Genomic DNA, 27,679 nt, shown 5'->3' with positions numbered 1-27,679 from the left:
AACTTCAAAGCAGCATATAAAATAAAATAACAATGGAAACTTTTTATTTTATTTTATTTACAGGTAATCTCTTATTTATGCTTGGGAAGTGTTGCTATGAATGGTGACATACACTCAGTGATCACTGAACTATGACCACTCCCTCTAATGAACTATGCCACATTGCTCACAGTATTATAAAAAGCCAAATGGCTTCCCAAACTAGAGTAGTGGTAATTTGAATCTAGTCATGTAAGGTAAAGTGATAAAGTAGAAGTTATGGGGTGTAGTAAAGATATCATTGAGTTTCAAAGGGGCATGACTGTGGGAGCTCATACGCCAGGTGCTTCCCTATTAGAAATGGCATGCCTTGTCAATTGCTCATGGCCCACTGTCATTAAGATGTACAAAGAATGGTGTCGAGCAGGTCAAACCACTGCCACCAACAGAAGTATAATGGATTATGCAAGGTGGATGTTTGTGGTAAGATTGGTTGGGTTTTATTGGCGCATTAGCAACTAAGGCTATAATGTGCCAAAACCTGGTCATGTTAGTAATCCTGGGTATAACCCCCATGCACAAGTACATGGTGGGTGACCACCCAGGTGTGAACCAACGTAAGCAGGGGTCGAGGTGTGGCGCCCACACCACATGGAGGAACGCCGCCCCTCTATGTTACCAGGCAGTACTAGGTGGAAGATGACTCTCATCAACCGGTGAAATACCACCACTTTGCTTATTGGAGGCTTGAAGTGGTGGAACCCATGTTAGTCTCTAGAGATAAGTTCCGGTCAACCCTTCCCTATCTCTTCCATCATGCAGTATGATTGATGACTTTTGAGGTTATGATGAACGTCGTGGCGAGATCTAATATTCCTTACATTTCGAGGGTACAGCTCTAAAACGGTTTTCGGGCCGGCCGTTAGTTAGTACACCGGACTGAAACTATTGGTAACTCTCTAGGAAGCTTTCGGATCAGCTAGTGTATAATCTTGCTACCTCTACTCTGCCAGATAGTGACTGGAGGGAGTCCGAGTAGTGTGTATGTGGGGAGCATTGTCGAGGCCACGTTATGTCAAGGATCTGGGTATATTCTTACCACATGTAAGCCATATCCAAAAATTTCATTACTTCATACAGCATGTCCCACCCACTTTTTCTTACTATTGAATACACCATGAATTGTCAAACTAATAGAGCAAGCTTATCTGCGAAAAGATCTAAACCTCCCAAGGACTTCCTAATTCATTTCACAAATATACGTGGTTTCAATACTAATCTCAACGATGTCCATTTCCACTTGCAGTCTGCCAAACTTCATGTACTTTTTCTGACAGAATCTCAGTTATCGGTTGATTCAACTACTGCTCATCTCAGATGCCCAAATTATTCGCTGTATGATTCCTTTCGCCTCAAAGGTGGTACTTGTGCATATGTCCGTTCTGATATTCCCTGTCAGAGACCTGGCAATTTGGAATCTCCTCTCTTTGATCTTCTCTGGCTTAAAATCTCTCTACCTCATTGTGTCAAATTCATCTGTTGTCTCTACCGTTCTCCCAACTCGACTAATCACTTGGAGCTCTTTGACTTCCACTCGTTGCAACTTGACTTTCTCCAGTCCAACTCTCCTAACAGTGAGGTAATTTTCCTTGGTGATTTTAATGTTCACAACCCCAACTGGCTTCCGTTTTCTAGTCACACTGACCCAGCAGGTCGAGATGCTGAGGCTTTTGCAATTACTAATGACCTAGCACAGATTGTTCATTTACCTACAAGAATACCAGACAATCCTAATCATACAGCCAATACGCTTGATCTTTTTCTCACAAACAACCCTTCTAAGTACACGGTCGAAGTGAGAGGTCCTTTAGGCACTTCAGATCACAACTTGGTGATTGCCTCTTCTCCAATGGAACCTTTATCTCATGGCTATTCCCAACCTCGTGTTGTTTGGCATTACAAGAATGCAAAATGGGATGACCTGCGAGACTTCTTTTCCTTGGTCGGATTACTGTTTCAAAACTTCTGATGTCAACGTTTGCTCAGATCGTGTCAGTGAAATTATTCTTGCAGGAATGGAATCCTTTATCCCACACTCCTCTTTAAAATCTCGTCCTTTATCTAAACCTTGGTTTTCCAATAAATGTGCTAAGACTGTCCAAGAGAAGAATGTTGCATATCGTAATTGGCTTGTTTCTAACTCTTCAGTTTCATTTTCTGCCTACACCAAAGCTCGCAACAATTGTAAAGCAGTTATTAATCAGTCCAAACCAGAGTTTGAACAGGCTAAGAGTAGAAAACTTGCTTCTTGCCCTAATGGTAGCCGAGCATTCTGGTCTCTTGCCAAAGCAATTGGCCGCAAATTTTGCCCATCTCTGCTCCCACCTCTGTCCAAACCAGATGGTTCTGTTGTCACTTCAGCCAAGGATAAAGCTGATCTGCTAACATCCCATTTTTCTTCCAGCTCATGTATTAATGATCTTGATAAAACACCTCCCACCATTCCCAACACACTCCATTCAATGCCTCCTGTGGTCTTCCGTCAAAAGGATATCAAAAGGATTTTGATGAATCTCGATGCTAAGAAAGCTCCAGGTCCTGATGGTATTTCTCCACTTGTTCTCAAAACCTGTGCTCCTGAACTTACTCCTATTCTTTGCCACCTTTTTTCACTTTCTTATTCTAAAGGTGTTTTTCCTTCTGCTTGGAAATTTGCTCATATCCAGCCAGTTCCTAAAAAGGGTGACAAATCCCTCCCATCCAATTATCATCCCATTGCAATTACTTCTACTCTTTCTAAAGTAATGGAGAAATCAATTAACTGCCAACTCTTAAACTACCTAGAAACCTTCCGTCTGATCAACGATCACCAGTGTGGATTCCGTCAGTGTCGATCCACTGGTGATATTCTGGCTTATGTTACCCATTTATGGACTAATTCAATGGAAAGGTTCGGTGAAACACAAGTAGTTGCTCTTGACATCTCAAAGGCTTTTGATCGTGTTTGGCATAAAGGTCTTCTAAACAAGCTTTCATCTTATGGTTTGCCAACTGTTTTTAGTAATTGGTTATCCAGTTTTCTCTCTGATCGCTCACTGAGGGTGATGGTTGATGGCTCTCTGTCTTCTAACTTTTCCACTAATGCCGGTGTCCCCAAGGGTTCAGTTCTTTCCCCCACTCTTTTCCTCTTGTATATCAATGACCTTCTTCCATCGACTGGAAATCCTATCCTTAGTTTTGCCGATGATAGCACATTGCATTCAACTTTCCATTTTGAGAAACCGTGTCCTGCTCAATCAGCTTCAACTTCCTGACAATCTGCTACCAATTCCTTAAATGCCGATCTTCAGGTAATTCTTCAGTGGGGCAAAGACAACTTAGTTGATTTCAACCCTTCTAAAACTCAGTCTTGTCTTATATCTCGCAAAAAGGATTCTTCTGCTCCTATGCTTATCTTTAGTGACACTCCAATTTCTAGGCAAAAGGATATATCTCTTTTGGGGATTACCCTGACTTCTAATCTCTCTTGGCACAAGCACATTACAAATATTGCTTCCTCTGCATCTAAAAAACTTGGTTTTCTCTTTCGCTCTCGGCGTTACTTTTCTTCCAAACAGCTGCTCACTCTGTATAAATCGCAAATCCGCCTTGCCATGGTATATTGTTCCCACATCTGGGGTGGTGCCTCCAAAACCTCTCTCAGGCTTCTTGATTCCATTCAGAAGAGGGCAGTTAGGTTAATTAATGATTCATCTCTAACAGAGTCTCTCCACTCGCTTTCTCATAGACGCACTGTTTCTGCTGCATGCCTCTTCTACAGATACTTCCATGGGCACTGTTCTTCTGAATTAGCTTCTATAATTCCCGCTCTCTCTTTCAAAACAGTCCGAACACGTGCCACCACCAGCCAACATCCATTTACTGTCCAACTGTGTGGTACTACACTTAAGGTGGTAGAAAATGAAAAAGACCTGGGAGTAATTGTGCAGTCAGATATGAAGTTTTCTGAGCAATGTAGACAGGCTGCCAGGGCAGGTCATGGGGTTTTGTCAATGATATATAGGAATTTTGCTAGCAGGGAAAAGGAGGTGATTGTCCCTCTGTATAAGGCAATGGTCAGGCCACGCCTTGAGTACTGCGTACAGGTCTGGAGGCCTCATTTTAGGAAGGATGTAGATTTGCTTGAGCGTGTACAGAGAAGAGCAACACGATTGGTGAGGGGAATGAAGGGATCCTCTTACCAAGAGAGGCTTAAGTTCTGCAAATTGCAGTGGCTGGAGACTAGGCACCTGCGCGGTGATCTGATTGAGGTCTATAAGGCCTTGAATGGGTTGAGCACGCTGAATTCTGATGGGATCCTCCCACTTGTTCAGAATACGAACCTACGGGGACATAAGTTCAAATTAAGAAAGGATAGATGTAGAATAGATGTGCGGAAATTTGCCTTTAGCCAGCGGGTGGTTAATTGCTGGAACAAACTTCCATCTGTCGTTGTGGAAGTTGATAGGTTAAATAAATTTAAGGAGGAACTGGACAGGCATTTGGAGGGTATGGTGTGATTTTTTTTTTTTTTTTTTTTGGCTGATGCTGCATAAGCTCCTACACTTGCTTTCTTGCATCAAGTGCCACTACTACTACTACTACTACTACTAACTTCAAACCCACAGAACCAACTTTTCATCTTCCTCATTTATTCTTTCAACTGCCGTTTTCTGGAACAACCTTCCTTCATACGTATTTCCTGAAAATTACAATCTACAGAAGTTCAAGTCCAATGTCAACAAATATCTTCTTTCGTCTTCTCAGTCTCCAACCCAAGCACGGTACTAAGTACTATAGGTTCTAATGCCTCTCGTGTTTGGGGTTCACATAAAAAAAAATAATAATAAAAAAATAAAAAAGTAAAACTTTCAGTGGCCTAATGAATTAGGTCACTAAGTCAAGGTATAAAAACAAGTATAAACTGTAAAAAACAAATATCGATAAACAAGTAACAATAACAAGGTAGATTTTTTAAATATGAGTAAAAAGGTTTACCGATTTTAGAAAGCTAAAAACAGCAGACACATGGTCATTGTCGGATAAAATCTGACTGTGGGTATACGGCTCAGTCAGATGGTTAAAAGCGGTAAGATGTATATTTCTAAAAACTGGACAGTCAATTAAAATGTGTCTGACTGATAAAATTGTGCCACAGGACTCACACATAGGAGGATCATTAGCCCTCAGCAAATACGAATGTGTCTAATGACTATGTCCTATGCGGGTCCGGGCAAGAAAAACTTCCTCCTTACGATTCCTGTGTAGACTAGACTGCCACGGCTCAATTACAGGGTTTATACGATATAATTTATTCGTAGTCTGTCTATTCCACGAATCCTGCCATTGGGAGTGTATCTTTTGGTGTATTATTTGCCTGTAGTCTGTATAGGGGACTGACAGGCAGTGATTATTATTGGGAATTGCTGATTTGGCTGCGGTGTCAGCCAAATCATTTCACCCAATCCCAATGCGGCTGGGAATCCAGCAGAAGCGAATATCATATTCACGTTCATGGAGAAAGTGAATCTTCTGCTCATTGCAAGACAGAACCAGATGAGGATTATATCTCATAGTTATTAAAGCCTGTAACACGCTGAGAGAGTCGGAATATAAAATGAACTGTTGGTATTGGCATTTACTAATGTGATCCAAGGCTAACTCTACAGCGTGCAGCTCTGCAGTAAATATGCTGCATTCAGAGAGAATCTGCTCCGATGTAGTGGTGTCTATAAAGACAGCAGCAGATCCCACATATGATTCCGACTTCGAGCCGTCTGTGTAAACTGGCGCGAAGTCAGAATGTTCAGCTCGGTGTGCTGAATAAAGCTGCAGGTAGACAGATGATGGAGTGTCCGACTTTCCCCAATTTCTAAGGGACAAGTCACTTGCTAAAACATGAGCATGCCAGGGCAGAAGGGGTTGCTTTGGTGTTTGGGCAACCTTGTCTACCTTGATCTTAAGTTCTTTGAGTAGCTCTTGGAGACGAATATCAAAAGGACGATTGGCAGTCTTACGAGTGTTGTACAAATTTTCCCATCGTGGCTCAAAAACGAATGGCCACGTAGGATGGTCTGGCAGGGATTTCAGTTTTAAAGCATACTTTAGAGACAACTGCTTACGTCGAAGCGATAACTGTGGTTTGTTTGCTTCAACGTATAAGCTCTGAACAGGAGATGTTCGATATGCTCCAATAGCGATACGGAGAGCCTGATGATGGACAGGATCCAGCCATCGAAGTACACTGGCTCTGGTACACTGTCCCCGTAATTTAGTCTGGATAGTACAAGCGCACGGTAAATGCGTAGTAGGGTGCATCGATCCGCACCCCAAGATGTAGAGAAGAGAGAGTGCAGAATATTCAGGCCTCTTGTGCACTTTGTGCGGAGTTGACGGATGTGATCCAGAAAGGTCAGCTTTATATCAAATACGAGTCCCAAGAATTTTGTGTCCGCTGCTACTGGAATAGCATTTTGTTCGAGCCTTAATTCAGGTTCAGGATGAAGATTACGGTTACGACAAAAGCGTATGCAAACGGTCTTCTGCGGTGAGAACCTGAATCCATTAGACAGTGTCCAGTAATTTAGGCGATCAATGGCTTTTTGCAGTTGTCTTTCAATAACCCTCATGTTGCATGACTGACAAAATATGCTAAAGTCATCAACATAGAGGGCACTGTTTACAGTTGGAGGAAGTTGTTCTGTGATGGAATTTACTTTGATGGCGAAAAGCGTGACATTTAATACAGTTCCTTGTGGTACTCCCTCCTCTTGGCTGAAGGAACGGGAGAGTGAGGATCCCACACGAACTTGGAAAGATCGATTGGCTAAAAAGTTTTTAATAAAAATGGGGAGATGCCCTCTAAGACCAAGGCTATGTAAATCTTTTAAGATGCCAAATCTCCAAGTTGTGTCATACGCTTTCTCCATGTCAAAGAATACAGACACCAAATGTTCACATTTTAGGAAAACATCGCGGATAGATGTTTCCAGTCTAATAAGATGGTCCAGAGTGGACCAGTTCCTTCGGAAGCCGCACTGGTGTTTGTGGTAAGAGAAGTTTGCAGAGCATTGTATGGGATCAATGGCAGGTCCCTGTGTGACAGCTTACATCACAATACAGTATGCAGAATGCAAGAACAATACCCCAAATGACAATGCACCACACACACACACACACACACACACACACACACACACACACACACACACACACACACACACACACATGTATGGAATTCCACAGCAGATGACCGAAGAGACACCTCCCACTGCTGATCATCGACAGTGAATGCTGTTGTGTCAACAACACACTATTTGGACACTAAGACTGGAAACGAGCATGCTAGTTGGATGAGCAATACCTGGAGCAACATGCTGACAGATGCCTTCGTGTGCAATGCAAGCAACACGAGTCCATTTTTGTGCATGGTGCCTACCCGGGCAGGTGGCAGTCATTGCTTAATATGGGGCATATTTTTCTGGAAAGAATTAGGATCCCCCCCACCCCCGATGCGTATTGCATATGCAACATTTCACTGAAGTCTACCAGCAGATCTTAGGAGACAATGTGCACCCGACCATGTTGAATTTTTTCCTGGACAGAAAAAGGATCCTTCAAGACAATAATGCACCATGTCATTAGGCTTATGCTGTGAATAAGCGGTTTGAGGAACACAGTGAAGATCCATCTTGATTGGCCTCCGAATTTGCCTGTGAGATGAAAATCATGTTTTCCACAGGACTGTAAACCTGTGGGATGTTTTGGAACAGGAAGTGAGGCATATGGCCATGCAACATTCATCTATTCTGACACTGTGGAGGCGCCTCCGTAGCCAGGTGGGAAGGAGCAGCAGTGCGTAGCACACGCTTCTTGATTAGACCGGGGTTCGAGCCCGTCACCACCAAATACGGAGGATGCGGAAAGGTCATTCAGGGAATGACCACCGCATATCCCGGAGCAATATGGCCTTAGTTGCTAATGCTCCTAAAAACCAAATAACAACAACAACAACACTGTGGAAAGCCTTGCAGGCAACACAGTTACAGATCCCTACAGACATCTAGTGGAGTTATTGCTTATGCGAATATCAGCTGTTATCTGTGCAAATGGTGGCCCAACTCAGTATTAGGTAGGTGGTCATAATCCAGTGATCACTCAGTGTATATTGAAATTATGTAAATCAGACCATGTTTTTTTTTAAATGTGTACATTTATGTTATAAAGCAAGATGCATTCCTTTGGTGAAAATTTCAGACTGACAAATTAAAGCTTCACTTATTACAAAACAAAAATTAAATAAATTGATATTAAAACAGGAGAGCAATAAAAATATACGCATGTATTATACTGCATAGTTCATGTTTTAAGAATCCAAGGTTAAAAGTCTAACAGAATTTTGCTTCTTCTCTTGATACAATTCATCACAGCAGTGTAAAAGATAACTGAATCCTCAAGTGAGCTTAAACTTGTAGCTCCACTGCATGTTTGGGTCAGGTTCAATGAGAATGGATATCCCCCTTCCTTCCGTTCTCAAACAAACTGAAAGTTTCAGGTTCTTGCCAGTGTTCCTAATACACCATGAACACACTATGGACATATACTCTAACCATACACCTTTCATTACAGCCCAAGTGATTTGTGATTTCCTTACATGATGCTGCAATGTTGTATATGGCTGTCTTAATATTATATCCCCTGCAATTTCCAAAACAATTCTCTTTCTATTTTGTGTTGGACTTCACATAAGTTTTGATTTCTTGCAATATTCCACCACTTTAATACTAATGATAAATGTTCTATTTATAACTCCAACATGACCACAGATCTGAGGAGTTTACAAGTAACCATTTTGACAATAATACAGGGCATTCTCCCTTTTGAATATCCCTGATTTTAAAAGTTGGTTAAAATTTGTGTTGTATATGTGGCAACGTAGTGGGAGCCAATACAGGGAAATATGTCAAGTTTCATTATTGATTGTTTGAAACACACAGTGACCGAGGCCACAGCACTGCTGTTGTTTGTTAAAAATGCCATCTGTGCAAGGGAAAGTGCAGGCAGTGGTGTGGTTTGCAGAGTGCAAATCTGTGGTCATTAGCATTAGTAGAGGCATTTGATGCAAGAAAGCAAGATTATGCAGCATCAGCCAAAAAAATAAAAAATAAAAAAAATAAAAAATAACCACTTCCACTTCACCCCTCCGTTCGTTCGAAATACCTGTCCAGCTGAGCCTTAAACTTATTTAGGCTATCAACTTCCACGACAAGGGATGGAAGTCTGTTCCACCAAACAACCACCTGCTGGCTAAAGGAAAATTTCCGCACGTCTATCCTACATCTGTCTTTCCTCAATTTGAATTTATGCCCTCTCAGGAGATTATTCTGAGCAAGAGGGAGAATCCCATCAGCATTGAGCATGCTCAAACCATTCAAGGCTTTATACACCTCTATCAGATCACCTCGCTGGTGCCTAGTCTCCAGACACTGTAATTTGCAAAACTTAAGCCTTTCTTCGTAAAAGCCTTTGTTCTTTGAACAATATCCTTTGTTCCATTCACTACTCTTGTTGCCATTCTCTGTACTCATTCCAGCAGCTCTACATCCTTCTTGAAATGAGGCCTCCAGGCCTGTATACAGTACTCTAGGTGTGGTCTGACCATTGCCTTATACAAGGGAATAATCACCTCCTTATCCCTGCTAGAAAAATTCCTATATATCATTGACAATACACCATGAGCTACTCTTGCAGCCCGTCTGCACTACTCAGAGAACTTCATATCTGCCTGCACAACCACCCCCAGGTCCTTTTCATTCTCTACCACTGTCAGTGTAGCACCACAGAGTTAATACGTTGCTCTGGGGTGCTGTTTCCCCATATGTAGTACTTTACATTTGTCAACGTTAAACTTCATTTGCCACCTCTCAGCCCATCTGCTCAAACTTTCCAGATCCTGTTGCAGCAGCATAGTTTCAGTAGTGTCCTTGACAACCCTGTCAACCTTCGTATCGTCTGCAAACCTGGACATTAAGCTTGATATACCATCATCAATATCATTTATAAATACAGAAAACAATAATGGACCCAATATTGAACTCTGAGGGACTCCACTAATAACATTAGTCTACGATGAGCAGTGTCCATTGATTACCACTCTCTGTCTTCTCCCCCTCAACCATCCCTTTATCCATAGCAGCAATTTGCCTCCAATGCCACACTGCTCCAATTTGTGCAGCAGTCTTCCATGTGCAACAGTATCAAAAGCCTTTCTAAGATCCAAGTATATAATATCAAAGTTATTCCCTGCATCCAGTTCTTTTGTGACTGCATCATAGTATCCAATCAAATTGGTCAGGCAAGATTTCCCCTTAACAAAACCATGCTGTGTCCGAGCTATAACTGAAGTCTTGTCTAGATGATCCTGCAGTGCTTCTTTAACCAGTGCCTCCATTAATTTTCCGGGAACAGAAGTTAAACTCACAGGTCTATAATTACTTGTGTCAGCCTTTGATCCTCCTTTGTGAATTGGGGTCACATTTGCATATCTAGAGTCCATGGGTACCTCCCCTGAGTCCAAGGAAGCTCTCATAATTATTGCTAAGGATTTGCTTACTTCCTTTGCTGCCTCCTTTAATATAACTGGATAGATCCCATCCACCCCAGGTGCCTTTCTTGTGTTTACCTTCAACAATTTCTCCTCCACTTTACTCTCAGAGATTACAAGATTCTCTAGCTTACTGCCAGAGTTGAATACATCTCTGGCATTCCCCTCGCTGAATAACTCCTCATGTGTGAATGTCGATGCAAAATATTCATTTAGTTTGTTAGCTACCTGAGCAGGATCATCAACAGTTGACCCATCGATATCAAGTAGACCAATCTGATTCATCCCCTTCCTTCTAGAGTTTACATAAGTAAAGAACTCTTTGCTGTTTTTCTTTGCATCCCTTGCCAAAGATATCTCGTAATCTGCCTTCGCCTGCCTAACCTCCTTTGTAACTTGGTTACAGATCAACTTGTATCTATCATAGGCTTTGTGTCACGTGTTAATTTGTAAGTATCCCATGCATTTTTCTTCTCTGCCATATACCTCATTAGTTCATCTGACATCCATTTTGGCCTAAACCTTGAACAATATTTCTTAGTTGGTATGTAAAGCCTAGTAGCTTCCAAGATAAGTTCTTTGAATGCTTCCCATTTTGAATTTACTGTTGGTAACATCATCAGTTGGTCCCACTGTATAGAATTTAAATACTGTCTCAGTCCATCGTAGTTGCCTTTACGAAAGCAATAACCCTTCCCTTTACCCCTAATGGTAGTTACCTCTTTGAGTAAATCCCACTTCAGCACACTGTGATCACTGCCACCTAGTGGTTCATGTATCTGCATATTCTTAATGCATGAAGAATCCCTACTGATAATCAAATCAAGAGTATTGCTCCCTGTAGTTGCCTCCCGAACATGCTGATTTAGAAAACAATCATCCAATAAATCCACAAACGCCTTGCTAGTGTGTGAGTGACCAACCCACAAATTCCAGTCAATATCTGGGAAATTAAAATCCCCCATTATAAGACTATCTGATTTACTGGCCCACTATTTTCCTGTACAGTTTCTTATTATACTCATCAGAGTCATTAGGCCGATAGCACACTCCTACTCTCAATTTTGATCTCCCAATGCTTATGTCACACCAAACTGACTCGACACTGCACTGTCCAGCGATGTCGACTGGCTTCACTTCCTTGGATTTCATGTATTTCTTAACTAATAGCATAACCCCTTCTCCCTTCCTATCCTGTCTATCCTTTCTGTAGACATTGTACTCCCCAAATTCCAGTTCTGCATTCCTTATATCTGTGTGACACCATGTCTCTGAAATCCCAACAATATCTGCCTTTGATGTTTTGAGCAATACCTCAAATTCAAATTTATTTACTAAACTCCTAGCATTGGTGTACACGCAAGTATACATGCACCTGTTCTCTTTCTTAGCTACCCTAACACAACCCATGTGTTTACTTGGACCCCAATGATTCCCAGCAGTCTCTGAAATATCCTGCATGTTATTTTCCAGGCTGCTGCTCATTCCAATAGAAGCAGTGCAAGAATCACTTTCACCTCTGCCAGCGGCTACTGTTAATCTATTAGTCTTTGTATCCCCCAATCTAGCAGTTTTCCGACCCACATATCACTGGCTCGATAGCATCAGCAAACATTCTTTCACCCTTTCTATTTAAGTGTATCCCCATCCCTGTAGAAGCAGTCTCTCCTGTTAACAAGTACAGACCAGGCTGAAAAAAATTCTACCCCTTGAGCCTTGCACAATCTTTCCAGGGCAGAATTGATCGACAGGGCTCTCATGATATACTCCCTCCTATCGTGTCTGGGCAGAATTGCAGACACGTTCAAATTCAACCCTAATTCATGGCTTTTTTTTCAACAGTGACCTGTACTTGTTAAGTAATTCCGCCGGTCTCCTACTCTTAATATCATTAGTGCCAACGTGTACAACTATATCACCTTTTGTGCCCTTAAAAGATGATATCCGCTCTACAACGTCATCAACCTTTGCCCCTGGCAGACATACCCCGGTCCTGTTCCACCTATCCTTTTTACAAAGCATGTTTCCCGTTTCCCTGACAATAGAGTCACCAACAACTACTAGTTCCTTTGGGACCAGCACATTCTGCCTTTGGGGGCTGCCGCTGTGTTGCGCGATGACCAAGTGCAAGCTCTGGCACTGGTGTGGGCAGCTGAGAGCTTGATGGGTCCCTCACTTTTAATCCTTCAAGCTCTCATATAGGCCCATAACAACACTGAGTTGTTGCCTGTCGTCATGTTCAAAGACAATTTAAACATTTGTTCAACAAAGATGCACCCGACCCAAAGTCTATACAGAGATGGTACAGGACATTTTTGAACACCGGTAGCATGCAGAAGCAACATGGAGTAAGTCATCAAAGCATCTCAGTACGCTGCCTTTATTCATAGGACAGGGAGTGCATCATGCCCTGTGCAACTCTTTACATGGTTGTACACAAGTGGTTGCATTTATATTCCTACAGATTGCAAATGGTTCAAGAAACCAAACTGAGTTACAAAATTTCACATTTCAGGAAAAGTTAGCCAACACTACGTTCAAATATGAGGTTCTGAAAATTCATACTGCATCCAAGAGCACGTTTGAGACAACCCAAAAGTGTGGTGTGGTCTCATGAATGACATGATTATCAGACTGTTCTTCTTGTAGGATACAATTACAGGAATCACATACCTAGACATGCTGGAATAATAGGCATTTCCTCAGATTGCACACCTACAGCCCAACGTCATCTTTCAGTAAGATGGAGCACTGCCTCAATGGAGTTTGCAGGTGTGCACTACTCAGAACAGCATGTCCCCGGACCACTGGACCGAGCACGGTAGACCAATAACTATGGCAATCTCATTCACTGAATATAACTCCGACAGATTTCTTCTTCTGGGGCTATGTGAAAGATGTGGTTTATTCCATTAAGGGTCTAACATCACCACTTTATGTACATGCATTGTGCAAGCAACTGTCACCATCAGTCCAGATATGTTGGGGCAAACCTGGTCTGACAGAGTATCAGCTGGACATTCTTTGCTGCCCCAAATGAGCTGATGCAGAAGTCTGCTGACTTCTTTATTTAAACTGTTTGAGTTTTATTTCCCAATAAAAGTTAACATTTCCTAGTGCACTGGATTTTCTTTTGCAAGAGATTTAAAATCAGGGTCATTAAAAAGGGACACCCTGTACAATCATTAACTGTATTTAGCAGTCATTTACAGTCAACCCAAATGCATCAGGTTTAATTAATAAAATTTGAAGCTACATGACATAAAATACATGGATAAAAGTTTCCCGCATTATGATAATAAATACATGATCGAAGTATAAATAATAATTGATTAACTTAATGTTAGCTGAGTTAAATGTATTTATATACAGGCATATTTCTTAATGTAACAATTAATATAAAATGTAAGCAAAATATATTACCTCTTTTCTCAATTTCCTGAACACACATTTCTACAACTGGAGGGCGTAAACTATTATGGGCTTTGACTAGAGTAGTGAGATCTACACCAAATACCCTTTTGATATATTTAAGATCAGGTAAACATTCATTTGGTACTTTTTCAGAACAGCGTCGGTGTGCACTGAATCCACAATCTAAAATCAAGAATTATAGAATGTCAACAATACAAATAATGTATACAGCATGTAATAACATATAAGAACTGCAAAGGTTTCAAACAAATTACTCATTTGTAATTAATACTTCACTCAATCACTGTCATATGCACAGATGAAAAAATTCATGGTGTAATGTATTCTGTGGTGCAATGTATATGAATTAGCAAAAAAAAAAATTTCTTCCACTTTTCTAATACTGATACACTTTTGATCTACAACTTCCTTTCCTATATCAATTCCAAATTGAATATCAGTGCAGTACATTTTCTTAATTATTAATATTGAGATTTTCTTATAATAATAATTATTAGTATCAACATAAAAACATTTTGAATCAAACATTTACAGAACAAATTTCACAGATATGCCAAACTATTATTTTTGGTAACTATCAGTCACTGCTCTGACAGAGGTGGCTACATTCAGTAAGGTGAGCAGCATGGGGGGGCATATTTCTACATGTACTCATGTCCAGCTCTTGTTTGCTTGAACTACAACAGTGCTCTTTGTTTCCTTAAATCCAAGTACAGTAAACTAAAAATGTAAATTTGTCTAAATGTTGCCCTTACTTGAGTGAAAATATCTACTAAATGTAAAAAGATCGTTCTTTCACTGAGTAGACATTATGAAAAAGTTAAACAAAAGTAAATCAACTAAAAGTTAGCAGAGAAATATAATACAGTCCACTCCGGTTATTTAGGACACATAGGGACTAGTGCATTTTGGCCTGATTAAGCAGCTGCCCCAATTATCCGAAGTTTCACGTAAATAGTTAAAAATACAATGTACCCCTCCCCCTTTTTTACAATTGGTTCACTGTACAATCAAATCACGTTACAAGGAACTAACATAGTAAAATTACCATTCACTATACAATGTGCAGTAAGCGCCGGTCATTGTGATCACGTTTGTGACTTTAATTTTAATTCTATTACACAGCGATTCTAATTAGCGAAAATAGGAGGAATATTATCCACAGGCTATAAAAGCAAAGATATATTAAGCACAAATTTACCCTTTATTATCTTACCAATTAAAAAATTAAATGATACATGAAAATTGGAAGAATATACGTGATACCGGTGGTGCCTCACAATTCGACGTACTGCAATTCGACAGTCTCGCAATTCGACAGTTGGATTTCGTGGGCCAGCGGAAACGCTGTCTTTAGTGACGGCTGCTTCATACATTTTAACCAATGGTATTAAAGAGTGAGAGTAACATTTAACCAATGATAGATAAAGCGGGAATAGATCCCTCAATCGTTCAGCTACGTTAGCCGCCCTCAAAGATAGGTAACTACAGACCAGTTAGTCTGATTTAAGTTGTAGGAAAAAATCTTAGAAGCAATGATTAAGAGTGCAATCCAGGGACATTTAAATAGATATGGCATTCGGAATAACACACAACACTGTTTTATTAAGGGAAAATCATGTTTAACTAACTTTGTAAGCTATTCTGACAGTTACTCATGAGCTGGATATAGGGATCAATTTCAACATAGTTTATTTGGATTTTAGCAAGGCATTTGACTCAGTCCCTCACAACAGGTTACTGTATAAGCTGGAACACATTGGGATTACAGGAAAAATTCTAAGGTGGATTGTGATGATTAATGGATATTGTTCATATTGGTGTAAAGTCAGAAGTGGGGTCCCCCAAGGATCAGTTTTTGGACCACTATTGTTTCTGATTTTCATAAAAGAAGACATCGACAATGGACTAGAAGGCTTGATGTCAAAATTTGCACATGACATAAAGATTGGTAGAGTAATTAATGATCAGTACCAAGCAGCGCTCCTTCAACATGACTCAAACAGGCTGTAAGAATGGTCAGAAAAGTGGGCTATGTTCGAATGCAAGGTGCAACCCTAAACTTGAGAAAGAGCAACCCCAAAATAAATTATACTTGGTGGGGCTGAATTAAAAACAGTTTGTTTGTTTCGGGACTTATTAGGCGCATCGGCAACTATGGCCATAGTGCGCCAATAAAAACAGTACAGGAAGAAAGGAATCTGGAAGTTATAATATGAGCAGATATAAAGTTTTCTGAGCACTGAGCAGTGTAAACAGGCAGCCAGGAAAGTCTATGATGTCCTATCTATGATTTATTGAACATTATCCTGTAGAGATATGGAAGTCTTAGTCCCACTGTATAAGGCAGTGTTTCTCAACCTATGTGCCACGGCACATTAGTGTGCCTCAAGTATGCTTCAGGTATGCCGCGGAAAATGGAAATAAAAAAAATTTAACAAATCCAACTTTTATAATAAAAATGAATTCAAATAAAAAATTTGTTTATTTATGCTGCACCAATCCCAGCCCCTTCCAGGGGTCAATATGATGTCACGTTTTGATTCCTAGTACTAGATCTGTTCACCTTTAATCCTTTATTCACCTTTTGATTCCTAGTAGTAGGTCTGTTCACCTTTTGATTCCTAGTAGTATGTCTGTTCATCTTTATTCAGCAATTCTTATCACTTGAGAATCTCACCCAGGCCCCCTGTAGTTGTAAGCAGGATAGTAAGAAATTTCCTTTGTGTTTTTATATCTCTAAAATGTCATATGCATTCAGTTAATTCATACAGAACAGGTATTTTCAATTAACTGTATTAGTTTTTAGAAGTAACTTTAATTTTTTTAGAAATTATTAGCGATGGATAAATTTTTAGTGAGAGGAAATCAGAAGACGCAACTACATAATGAGCTTGGAGAAAATGACAAAAACAAAAACGAGCAACCATCAACATCAAAAAAGAAAACATGTTGTTGTAAATATGATGATTATTTTGCAATGGGATTTTCATATGCTGGTATCCAAGATTGTCCTCAACCTTTATGTGTGGTATGTGGTTTAAAATTGTCGACTGAATCAATGGTGCCCAGTAAATTGCAGTCATTTTTCTACGGAACACGAGAATTTTCATCAAAACTATGAAATATTTTAAAAGACTACAGGCCTCTTCTAGAAAACAAGCACAGAATTTTATAGTATGGCTAAAATATCTGATAAAATGCAAGAAGCTGGCTATTTAGTAGCCGAACTGGTGGCAAAAAAAAAAAAAAAAAATCTCACCTGATTGCAGAAAGTCAGCATGGCGGGTAATCGTGAAAAGTATTTTGGGAGAGGACATTGGGAAAAAAATAATGACTGTACCACTTTCGAACAGCACATTTAGCAGGCATGTAAAAGAAATGTCCGATGATATTGAAGAAAAAGTTATTTAACATATTAATAATTTTGGGCGACTGTTTGCATTGCAAGCAGATAATTCTACAGATATCAGTGAGTAAGTCCAATTAATAGCATTTGTCAGGTTTATCGAAAACGACACAATTATTAATCTTTTCTATTTTTTTCTTTTTTGTGACAAACTCACTGAAAGAATAATCGACCATGATATTTTCGAAGTAATGAATAATTATTTCGAAAAGTGTGGTATTTTATGGAAGTCATGTGTCGGCATTTGTATCGACGGTGCTCCTGCGATGACATGAGCACTAAGAGGATTTGTAAACTTAGTAAAACGATGCAATTCAAATACTGTATTATTACACACTGTTTCATACACAGAAATTCTAGTAGCAAAGACAGTCTTACCCGATTTAAAACTTGTACTTGATAAAGCAGTTAAAACAGTAAATTATATCAAAACTACACCACAAAAAATATGTTTTTGGAAAATTATGCGAGAAACTGGAGTCTGATCATTTTTCTTTAAGAATGCATACAGAGGTTCAGTGGCTATCGAAAGGAAATGTGCTTATGCATATGTATGAGTTGCGCGAGGAAATGCTCATTTTTTTTTCAATGCAGCAATCAAAATTTTGTGATTAATTAAGTGATGAAATTTGGTGCTGTAAATTTTAAGTTAGCTTTTGTAGCAGATTTATTCGTGCAGCTTAATAAATTAAATATCAGTATGCAAGGCTCACAGGAAAATTTACTCACTTCTGACAAGTTGTTTGCCTTTAAAGAAAAGTTGAGTATATGAAAAAAAATTAGAAATGTTTCCCCTGACTGCCAAAACAAATTATACTAAAATAATTAATGTAATAAACAAAACATTAGAGCTGTTAAAGACTGTTAAATTGAGCACTACTTTCCATCCCTTGATACCAAAAAATATTTGTGGGTAAGAGACCCATCTGCAACAAGAAACCTTCCAATGTTAGAATTAATCTGCAAGAGGAAGAAGAACTGGCTGAGATCCGTAGCGACAAGTCGCTGGAAATTCACTCTAATAACGCTAATATTAGCAAATTAAAATATTAGCAAAATTCAAAATTAATACCCATGAATTTCGAAAAGGCAATTAGAATTTTATTGCCAATTCCCACTTCCTACCTAGAGAGAGAGACTAAGTCAATAGAAGAGGAGCTGAGAGCAAGCCTATCCACAATAAATCCTTGTATTAAAAAACTGTGCGTCTGTCATCAAACCCAATCGTCTCACTGATTACAATGTTATAATTGTATATTCATTTGTTTTTATATTTAAATATGTTAATTTTTTACATATTTTCTTTTAAATTTTACGTATATTCTTTTAAATCATTTTTCTTTTAAATTTTATGCAATTTTGGTATAAGGTATGTTCAAAAAATAACATTTAAAAGCATCAAAAACAAATAATAATAAGTGTATCTTTATGTATACCCAACAGAAATAAGGTTAATTAATTTTCAGTTTGTGAATATATGTATATAAATAAATATATATATATTATAATATATATGAGTATAATAGTGATTTTAGTGTGGCACAAAATTTTAGCATCTTTAAAACTGTGCCACGCAACAAAGAGAAGGTTGAGAAAGTCTGGTATAAGGTAAGCATAAGATCACATTTAGAATACTGTGTTCAAGTATGGAGATCTCATCTGGAAAAAAAAAAAAAAAAAAAAAAAAACACTGAGCTTCTTGAAAGAGTCCAAAAACAAACAACTCAATATAAGATCAGAAAAAGGGCACCTTACAGATGACCTGATTGAGGTTTATAAGGCTCTGTAAAATGAAGTTCATTTTAGTAAAATGAATGAAGGTGAAATTTTCACTGTTTTAGAGAATTACAGAACTTGGGGGCATAAATTCAAATTACAGGGGTTTAGACTAGACTGTAGGAAGTTTTCTTTTAGCCAGTGAGTCGCTGATTGCTGGAACAGGTTGCCTTCGCATGCAGTTGAGGCTGACAGTTTGAATAAATTCAATGGTTAACTGGATAGTTACCTATATGAGGAAGGAAGGAAGCAAATAATTTGTATTTTCTTATCTAGTAGTGTTGTTTTTTTTTTTTGGCCAGTGCAGCAAAAGCCTGTGGGTTCCTTGCACTATATGGCTATTAGTATTACTTATAAGGATTATTTTCTGACTGTCAAGAATGTTTCCCAATAAGGCTAATTTTATATTTGTAAAATCTATTTAATATAACAGTTATAATTATATGCTATTAAACTGTTCATTTTCCAATTCATGCATAAAAATCACACAATTCAGTATTATTAATGATTATAATCATTATTTTTGCATGGCAACCAGCTGCACAACAGCATAAGGTAAGTGAACAAAGTGATATTCATTCTGCAAAAAAAAATTAGAAGAAATCATGATAATAAGGTTAATTTATCTTATAATTCATGCAATTTGGTTGTCTTAATCACATATTAACAATCCATCCTCATTCATTCAACAGCCATATAGCTGACTTCCTTGCTTCTAGAAGATGAAAAGTAGAAACTGGGTCAGGAACACAGGAGATATAGGAAGTTTCCTACTAGTCAGACTTCTCACATCTTTCAGTAACCATATTCTAATTAAAAATACCTCATAATTCTTCAGTAATAGAAATGTATGTATATCTGTGAAATAAGTATGATGATCTGATCCAAACTGCAACTCATGATCATTACATTATTTATGAGGAAATTATTTTTGAGATACAAGTTTGAGCCTTTTGCAATAAAACAATGCAAATAACTGAAGGATACCTGTATATGAAATGTGATAAATTTATAAAAATTTAAAGGACAGCCTATGGTTAACAAACACAACAAATGTTTTTATTTTATACAAAAGGAAGTCAGTAAGAAAGTCACAAAGTAAAGGAAGGGGGGGTGAGTCTACTTGTTTAAGTGGACCAGAAAATTGTTAGGGGCAAGGTTGTGATGATAGGGAGGATAATCAAGAAGTTCCCAAATTGTGTGGTCTTTTGAGGTATACAGTGCATACATCCTTGCATTATACATAATTAGTACAGAACTAACATACTTGATTTGCAAAAAACAGCCAAGCTAGGTTCTTTCAGGATTGTGCAATATGATACCATTCAGCATTTAAAACTGCATAAGGAGAATGCCATGCCAGTCCCAGAAAAGTCACCATTGTCTTTCTTGCTGATGGCACTCAAACTCCTATGCTTGAAGTTACCCAGGATGCTTCTTTTTGGATTTAGGATACAGGCTTAAAGTGGCATAGCCATGACTCATCACCACTGACTCTCCTATAAATGCAAATTAACTGTCGTGCAACCAATTATATAATAAAAGTAAATACTATTATAAGAATTGCTGTAAACTAAAACAAATAATGCTAGAGAGGTGTTAACTGAAGGTTGCAGTTAATACCTTTTTGGGTGTTTCTTTTTTTTTTTTTTTTGTGCAGTTAAGCACAAAAAAAAAAAATAAAATAAAATACTACATGATGAAAAAAAAGTAAAAATAAAAAGCTAACACACAAGAACCTGTACTAGATCAGAAAGGCACAGGAGCACAAAATCCCTGAACCCACCTATGGGCAAAGAGACACTTACTAAGAAAGAAAAATAACACAAAAGAAAATTTAGAGGAATCATAACCATTTAATCATGAAAGCATATATTGGTCACTGTAAAAATTCACAAATGCTCACATTTCTGTCACACACTGCAAAATCAGTGAAACAACTATGGATTTTCCAATCCAAATAATAGACAGATTGAAAAAAAAAAAAAAAAAAAAATTATTAAATATGGTTAACCCAATAATAAAGAAAAAAAAACTCAAACAAAATGAAAAAACAAAATATGAAAATTTCTATATCAGATGAAGCCAGAAAGCAAACCTAATGAAAATGCAAACATCTACATCTGCTAACTAAAAATTCAAAAAAAAAAAAAAAAAAAAATTAACCAAAAAAACAAGAATCCAAATGACAGAAAAGTTAAATTAACTTGAAAAACCAAATAAGAACAAATAAGTAATCATATTTTTGTATTTTAATTAGTACAAGTATTTCTTTGTAAATATCACTGGTTGAACACTCTTTGGCCCAAGAAAACACACAACAGCACGTATTTCCTTAATTGTATACTCAGATTTATAACTGCCATTTTTGCCTTGCAAGACTGAATTGGTGTGTGTGTGTGTGTGTGTGTGTGTGTTAAAATATTGGTTAATTTTTCTGTATCAGTGGCAATCCTGTTCAGCGTGCAATCTTCCTCTACCTCATAGCAAAACACATTTTCCAATGCAAGTCCCATGCATCGTGTTTTGTATTCAGTTTTAGTTTCCTAAGAACCCACTATATGCACACTTCTCGAAATTGTGTGTATGTAAAATTAAGGGATATCCCACAGCATCTATTACATTATTGACACTTACCCGTGGCATTATAACTGCCACATAACAATCAACAATGTAATAGATCAATAATAATGATTAGCTTGAATCAATGATTCCACTAGGACCAGAACTGCATAACTTGAAATTTTAACTGGACATCATTACCTGCACTGTCCTGAAACTTTTTCAGCCAAGTTTTAAACAGCCTTATGTGATAAACAGTTCTCATCAGAAGCATTTCTTTGTGAATAGCACTGGTTGAACATTGTTTGGCCTAAGAAAACAAGTAACAGCATATATTTCCTTAATTGTAGACTCAGGCAGTATAATTGCCATTTTTGCCTTGCATGACTTGATATGTATGCAAATAGCAGTGCTTTATACTACTGTGGAACATTCTAATGTCTATTGCTAAAACTTGCAATTGTTCATTTAGTACTGATGGAGCTGCATTTGTTTGTTTGTGACTTACTTACAGACTCAATCCACCCTTGTAATAATAAATAATCAGTAGTTTAACTTGTAATTTTATTTAACTCTGAAGAATCTAAGGGGCTCCTACCTTCACACTTTACACCTTGAGCTATAATTCCCCACATGAAATTGCCACAAAAGTCACACCATGGAAGAGTTTTAAAGTTGTGTGTCTATAAAGATAAATAAATGTCTTTCAGAAACTTTAACAATACTAGAAATAGTTCAATGCATGAGCACAAATACAAAATATAATCCAACAACTTTTGCTCATATTAAACAGAAAAAGAAACATTATCACAAAACTCTGAAGTAAGACGGGTACAGTAAAATTTCCATTTACAAGAAATTTTAAATGGAAATTTTATTGCACTCCGGCATTCACCACTAAAGTTGCTATTCTTCATGCCGATATGTAACATTTTTAAAAGGCTTTAGCAATTACTTTGGATAGCAGAATAGTGAAGAATAGAAATCAACTATGTAGTCATTTGAAGCATGTAGTTTTTCAGTTTCTAATATCTTAACAATAGAAACTGAAAACTATATGGCATTTTGTCTATACTATTGTTATTAGAAAATAAATATAAAAAAAGTAATATGTTTGGATGCCAAATTTATTATGTATCCCATTTTTCATTTTCTGCCTAGACCAGCGTTATTCAACCAGGAGGTACGTGTGAGCTCCCCAGGGGGTACGCGAGAGATTAACAAGAAACAAAAATATTTTGAAACAATTGAAACGTATTTTTTTTTTTACTTAACATATTCTGTAGTAATTACACTACTGCCATTATTAAGCTAAGTGATGATTCATCAGAAGTGATGATTTATCCAATTTTTAACTTAAGTGTGTTTTGTGCTGTAGTAAAATATAGTAGACATACATATATGGGGGTACAAAAATAAGAATGTGGTTCTTTGGGGGTACGCGAACAAAAAAGGTTGAGAAACACTGGCCTAGACAATCTAAAGAATTTTTTTTATTTAAAAGGTGTAAGTGAAGGATAAAAAATGCAGGAATCACAAACCTACTCATCACTGAAGTGAGCAGATTTGTGATTCCTGCATTTCATTAATGCTACACTGCATTAAGACTGACAGAAATTTTCCAGTTAACTTGATCTTTTTTTATGTGATAGTTGAAAAAGATTTGAATCGTGCGCTAAGCTTACCATGCGTTGGACAGGGAATAAACAAGCGTTTGCCTGCTGCCTGCCTCAGTGTGTTCCATCAACCATCAGAAGCAGATGTGTTACTTGTCTGTCTCCCGCATAATAAAGTCACATGCAGACTTGCATTTAAAAATTCTAATTTTTAAATGCAAAAAAATTTTAATTTTTCAATGTGACAGATGAAAATGTTACCGCAAAGGAGATAACAGTAAAAGAACTAGATGAAATCTTTCGTATCACAAAGAACCTCAAACAAAAGGTTTGAGGTTCTCTGCTTATTTCGCCAGGGCCTAGCGAAGATTAATAGAAGAAAAAAAATTAATTGATGAAAAAAAGAAAGCCAAAACTGTTCAAACGACTCTGTTCCAATATTTCTATAACAAATAGTTTCTTCACTGTGTATTTTATACAATAAACATTTGATTCTATAATTATTTTCATTATCTTTTACATGGTATACAGTTAAAAAGTTATTTAAAAGGTATTTTTAAAATTCTTTAAGGACATTCCTGAAGGTCACAGACCAATTATAATTTTTCCTATCGATTATTATGTTCAATTAACGAGTTTCTGTTTTGTGCAATGTGCTCGCTGAACGAATTAATCATGTTAATCGAGGACAAGCCTGTACTACTGTATTTTGAAATATGAAGTATTATAAAAAATAATTGATTTAGAAAATGGTTTGTAAATAATAACCAAAACATGTTGAAGAAACAATGTATATTATATTTATTTTGAACTTACCTAATTGTTTTACATGGTTTCAACTATAAATCACACTTTTTTTTTTTTACTTAAAAAACAGAAATTAACCTAACACACAAATGAGAGTATAATGAATTTTGGGAAGGTTTATTTTTTAAAATATGTAATCTTGAATTTTTCTCTGAACCTTGCAAGATTATTTTTGTTTTGCAACGAGGTCTCTCGTCCTCTTTAATAGCAGTATCTCTGTAGAAAGTCAGCACGTTCTTCATCCTGGACTAATGCAACAATTTCTTCTTCAGTTAAAATATGATAACTGGGATCATCAGCATTGTTGTTTTACCATGCCTCTGCATCATCTTGCCCACACTCAGAAAACACAGGAATCCTTTTTTTTAGAGCCATCTTCATTGTCTAACTTTGAAGCAAACTTCAAAATTTTAATTTTTTTCTGCTCTTTATGTTAGATATGGTTGCTTTACAAACATTAAGAATGCTAGCAATAGATGCACTGATTTTGCACTTTTCCAATTGTTATTAATAATTGTTATCTTGTCTTCTGTTAACAACACACTGCCTTTTGCCTGCAGACACCATTATTAACACAAAGGGGCAGCAGTATTAAAATTAAAAAGCAAAATGACATAGTATTTCACTTTGAAATAGCCAAGAACTAAAACTCGAACATTGAGTGATTAGAAACAAAACACATGCAATAACCTCACACTGCAGTGGCTCGCAACAGACTGAGTGAAAGCTAATGGGGACCCCCCCTCACCATACTCTCGCACTCACAACGGATAATGGTAAAACAGACAATGATGCATTAAAGTCATGGGGAGACTGTCCTGGGTCCACAGAGTAGCTAAAGCCAACATTTGATTTTTAACTCCTGTAATGACAAATTAAGACTATTTCTATGCTATACTGCATAATATATCTTTGAATAAATAATCAGAAACGAATGTATTAGCATTAGTAGAGGCATTAGATGCAAGAAAGCAAGCTTATGCAGCATCAGCCCAAAAAAAAAAAATAAATAAAATAAATAAATAAATAAAAAAAAAATAACCACTTCCACTTCACCCCTCTGTTCGTTCGAAATACCTGTCCAGCTGAGCCTTAAACTTATTTAGGCTATCAACTTCCATGACAAGGGATGGAAGTCTATTCCACCAACCAACCACCCGCTGGCTAAAGGCAAATTTCCTCACGTCTATCCTACATCTGTCTTTTCTCAATTTGAATTTATGCCCTCTCAGGTGATTATTCTGAGCAAGAGGAAGAATCCCATCAGCATTGAGCATGCTCAAACCATTCAAGGCTTTATACACCTCTATCAGATCACCTCGCCGGTGCCTAGTCTCCAGACACTGTAATTTTCAAAACTTAAGCCTTTCTTCGTAAGAGCACCCCGTATTAAGCAGGAAGAGTAATATTTCAGCCTAACAACCAGTGCACTAAAAGTAGATATTGTAAAATTTTTTTGGGGGTGGTGGTGGTGGTGGTTCGGATAATCGACATTCTACTGTATTATAACTTGAGGCTATATAGCTTCAAGTTATAATACAGAGAAATTGTAAGGGAGTTTACAGGAATAGCTTGTCCTTTCACGTGTTTTTGCAGCCAGAAGAATGTAAACTGGTTAGAAAAACAATGGTCTTAATGCTCACAGCAGAACAAACTTTGCCTTTACAAGTTGCCTAATACTGCACTACTCTTAAACAAATGGCTTTGGTGAAAGGTTAATTGGCCATTTGTTTAAAAGATGTCATGATAATGACAGTCTTGTCACAGGGTGACACTATTATGACTGCTTTTTTACGACTCACCAATTTCTCATCAAATATCAGGTGAAACATGCCATTATAGCAGTGTCTCATCTTTTAAACGTATGGCTATTAACTTAATGTATCTATAATGAAGTTGCCTACACATACACAATGAAGTCACCAATAAAAAAAAATCCAGCTTGCTTTTCCAATTTATATAAGATACACAGTTTTTATTGCAGTAACTATCAGTTTCATTAGGAGAAACTAATAAGAGAACACTCACTATGGAATTTATCAACAGACTGTCCAATCACATATCAGAGTGCAAATTTAACTGACACTGATAAGCATATTGCTTTGGAAAACTACAAAGTTTTTCCTGGGATCTTGAGTAAACAACTGCTTAAAGTTTTACTACTTTATATGCATTCCTTGATTATGGGCGTGGCAATTATATGTGCATTGCTTAATTCAAGAACCTTCCTGTGTTAGGCCGAGAACTTTCACATCTCTAGATAATCAGGCAGACTAATTAACTATTAAATGGCTAATACAGTATTTTGGAGTATTAGGATAAATTACAAAATACTCATTTGAAACTCTGTGTTTAATAAGAGAAGAGAAACTTATTTTCCAGGGAGAAAGCATAGGTATGCAGGAATGGTGAAACTTCTCGCTCTAACTCACTGTTGTGTGCCTCTCTGCAACCTATGGAGGGGGGGGAGTAAGCCGAAGCCACAGTAGCTCCGAGAATCACAGGAAGCAATGATTCGAAATGGACAACAACGTGAGTGGAAGGAAAGAAGAGTCCTTGGGTTCTCATTCCTACAAAAGGTGTTTAAAGGGGTTTTATTGCTCCAGTGGAGACGGGATGCCACAATGTTTTCATGGGACGATTACCAAAAATGCTAGTGTTTGAGAGCAGATGTGCATTTTTTGTGACTCTGTGACATAGAATGAGGTAGCCAGAGTATATAAGGGTTTGAAGGGGCTCCACCAAGAGGAGAAGTGGCGGAGTAGCACTTTTGCAATGTGTAGGGAGGAAGAGTTCGCGGTTTGTTCCAGTGGGTCGCGGTAGCTGGAGGTAGCAACAGAGAAAGAGAGATTGAGAAGCTATCCTGAGGTCTAGAGACAATGCCCTGGTATGCCACTGAGGGAAGCAAGCCTCATAACCTGCTCTGGTGGAAAACAACTGAATCTGGTAAGTGAACCATTTCTTTTTTGCAAATGAAAATGATTGAGATTGCAAGAATAGAGTAAACCCAATGCTTCCTTCCTATAATGAACTTAAATCTGTGTAAAGCCCAATAATGCATGAAATAATTCTAATTGTCTAAAAATACATGGAAGATCTTTCCAGTAAACGAAATGTTAAAACAAGGAATTAATAAGAGTAAGAATAATTACAAATGGACAGTTGTTAATAATTTTTATTATAATGAGAATATATGATAAAAGCTGACAAGTAACCTAAAGTATGTTTGTCTAATGTTTCTCTTTTACTCAAAATCTGTTGAATACAAGTGTGTTATGAATATCAGTTTATTCAGCTTATGGTAATTTGGTAAATTAACAAAGTCAATGAATGAACAGTTTCAGAATACTATGAAGATACTTGATTATATAGTATTATAACCCTAATTAAATTAGTACTATTATTATGAGCTTTAACTAGGAAGCAACATATGTTCTACTATATCACATTAAT

At 37.6% G+C, this 27,679-nt stretch overlaps 1 protein-coding gene across 1 annotated transcript in view; it reads right to left on the bottom strand.

Moving 5' to 3' along the window:
- The window catches only part of LOC150080289 (N-chimaerin-like), a 147,344-nt gene that overhangs the window by 40,651 nt on the left and 79,014 nt on the right, over nucleotides 1-27,679 (bottom strand). Inside the window, exons 6-7 of the mRNA XM_090380679.1 lie at nucleotides 22,402-22,486; nucleotides 14,045-14,218 (exon numbers count right to left, since the gene is read on the bottom strand). Coding sequence (XP_090236805.1) covers nucleotides 14,045-14,218; nucleotides 22,402-22,486 — 259 coding nt within the window. The remainder of the gene's footprint in view (nucleotides 1-14,044; nucleotides 14,219-22,401; nucleotides 22,487-27,679) is intronic.

The sequence above is a fragment of the Mastigoproctus giganteus genome, chromosome 9 (assembly GCF_048544385.1).
Source record: "Mastigoproctus giganteus isolate SK-2022 chromosome 9, ASM4854438v1, whole genome shotgun sequence".
NCBI classification, from domain to species: Eukaryota; Metazoa; Arthropoda; class Arachnida; order Uropygi; family Thelyphonidae; genus Mastigoproctus; species Mastigoproctus giganteus.
The sequence above is the reverse complement of the archived record's forward strand: the minus strand, read 5'-3'. Positions and strand labels throughout refer to the sequence as shown.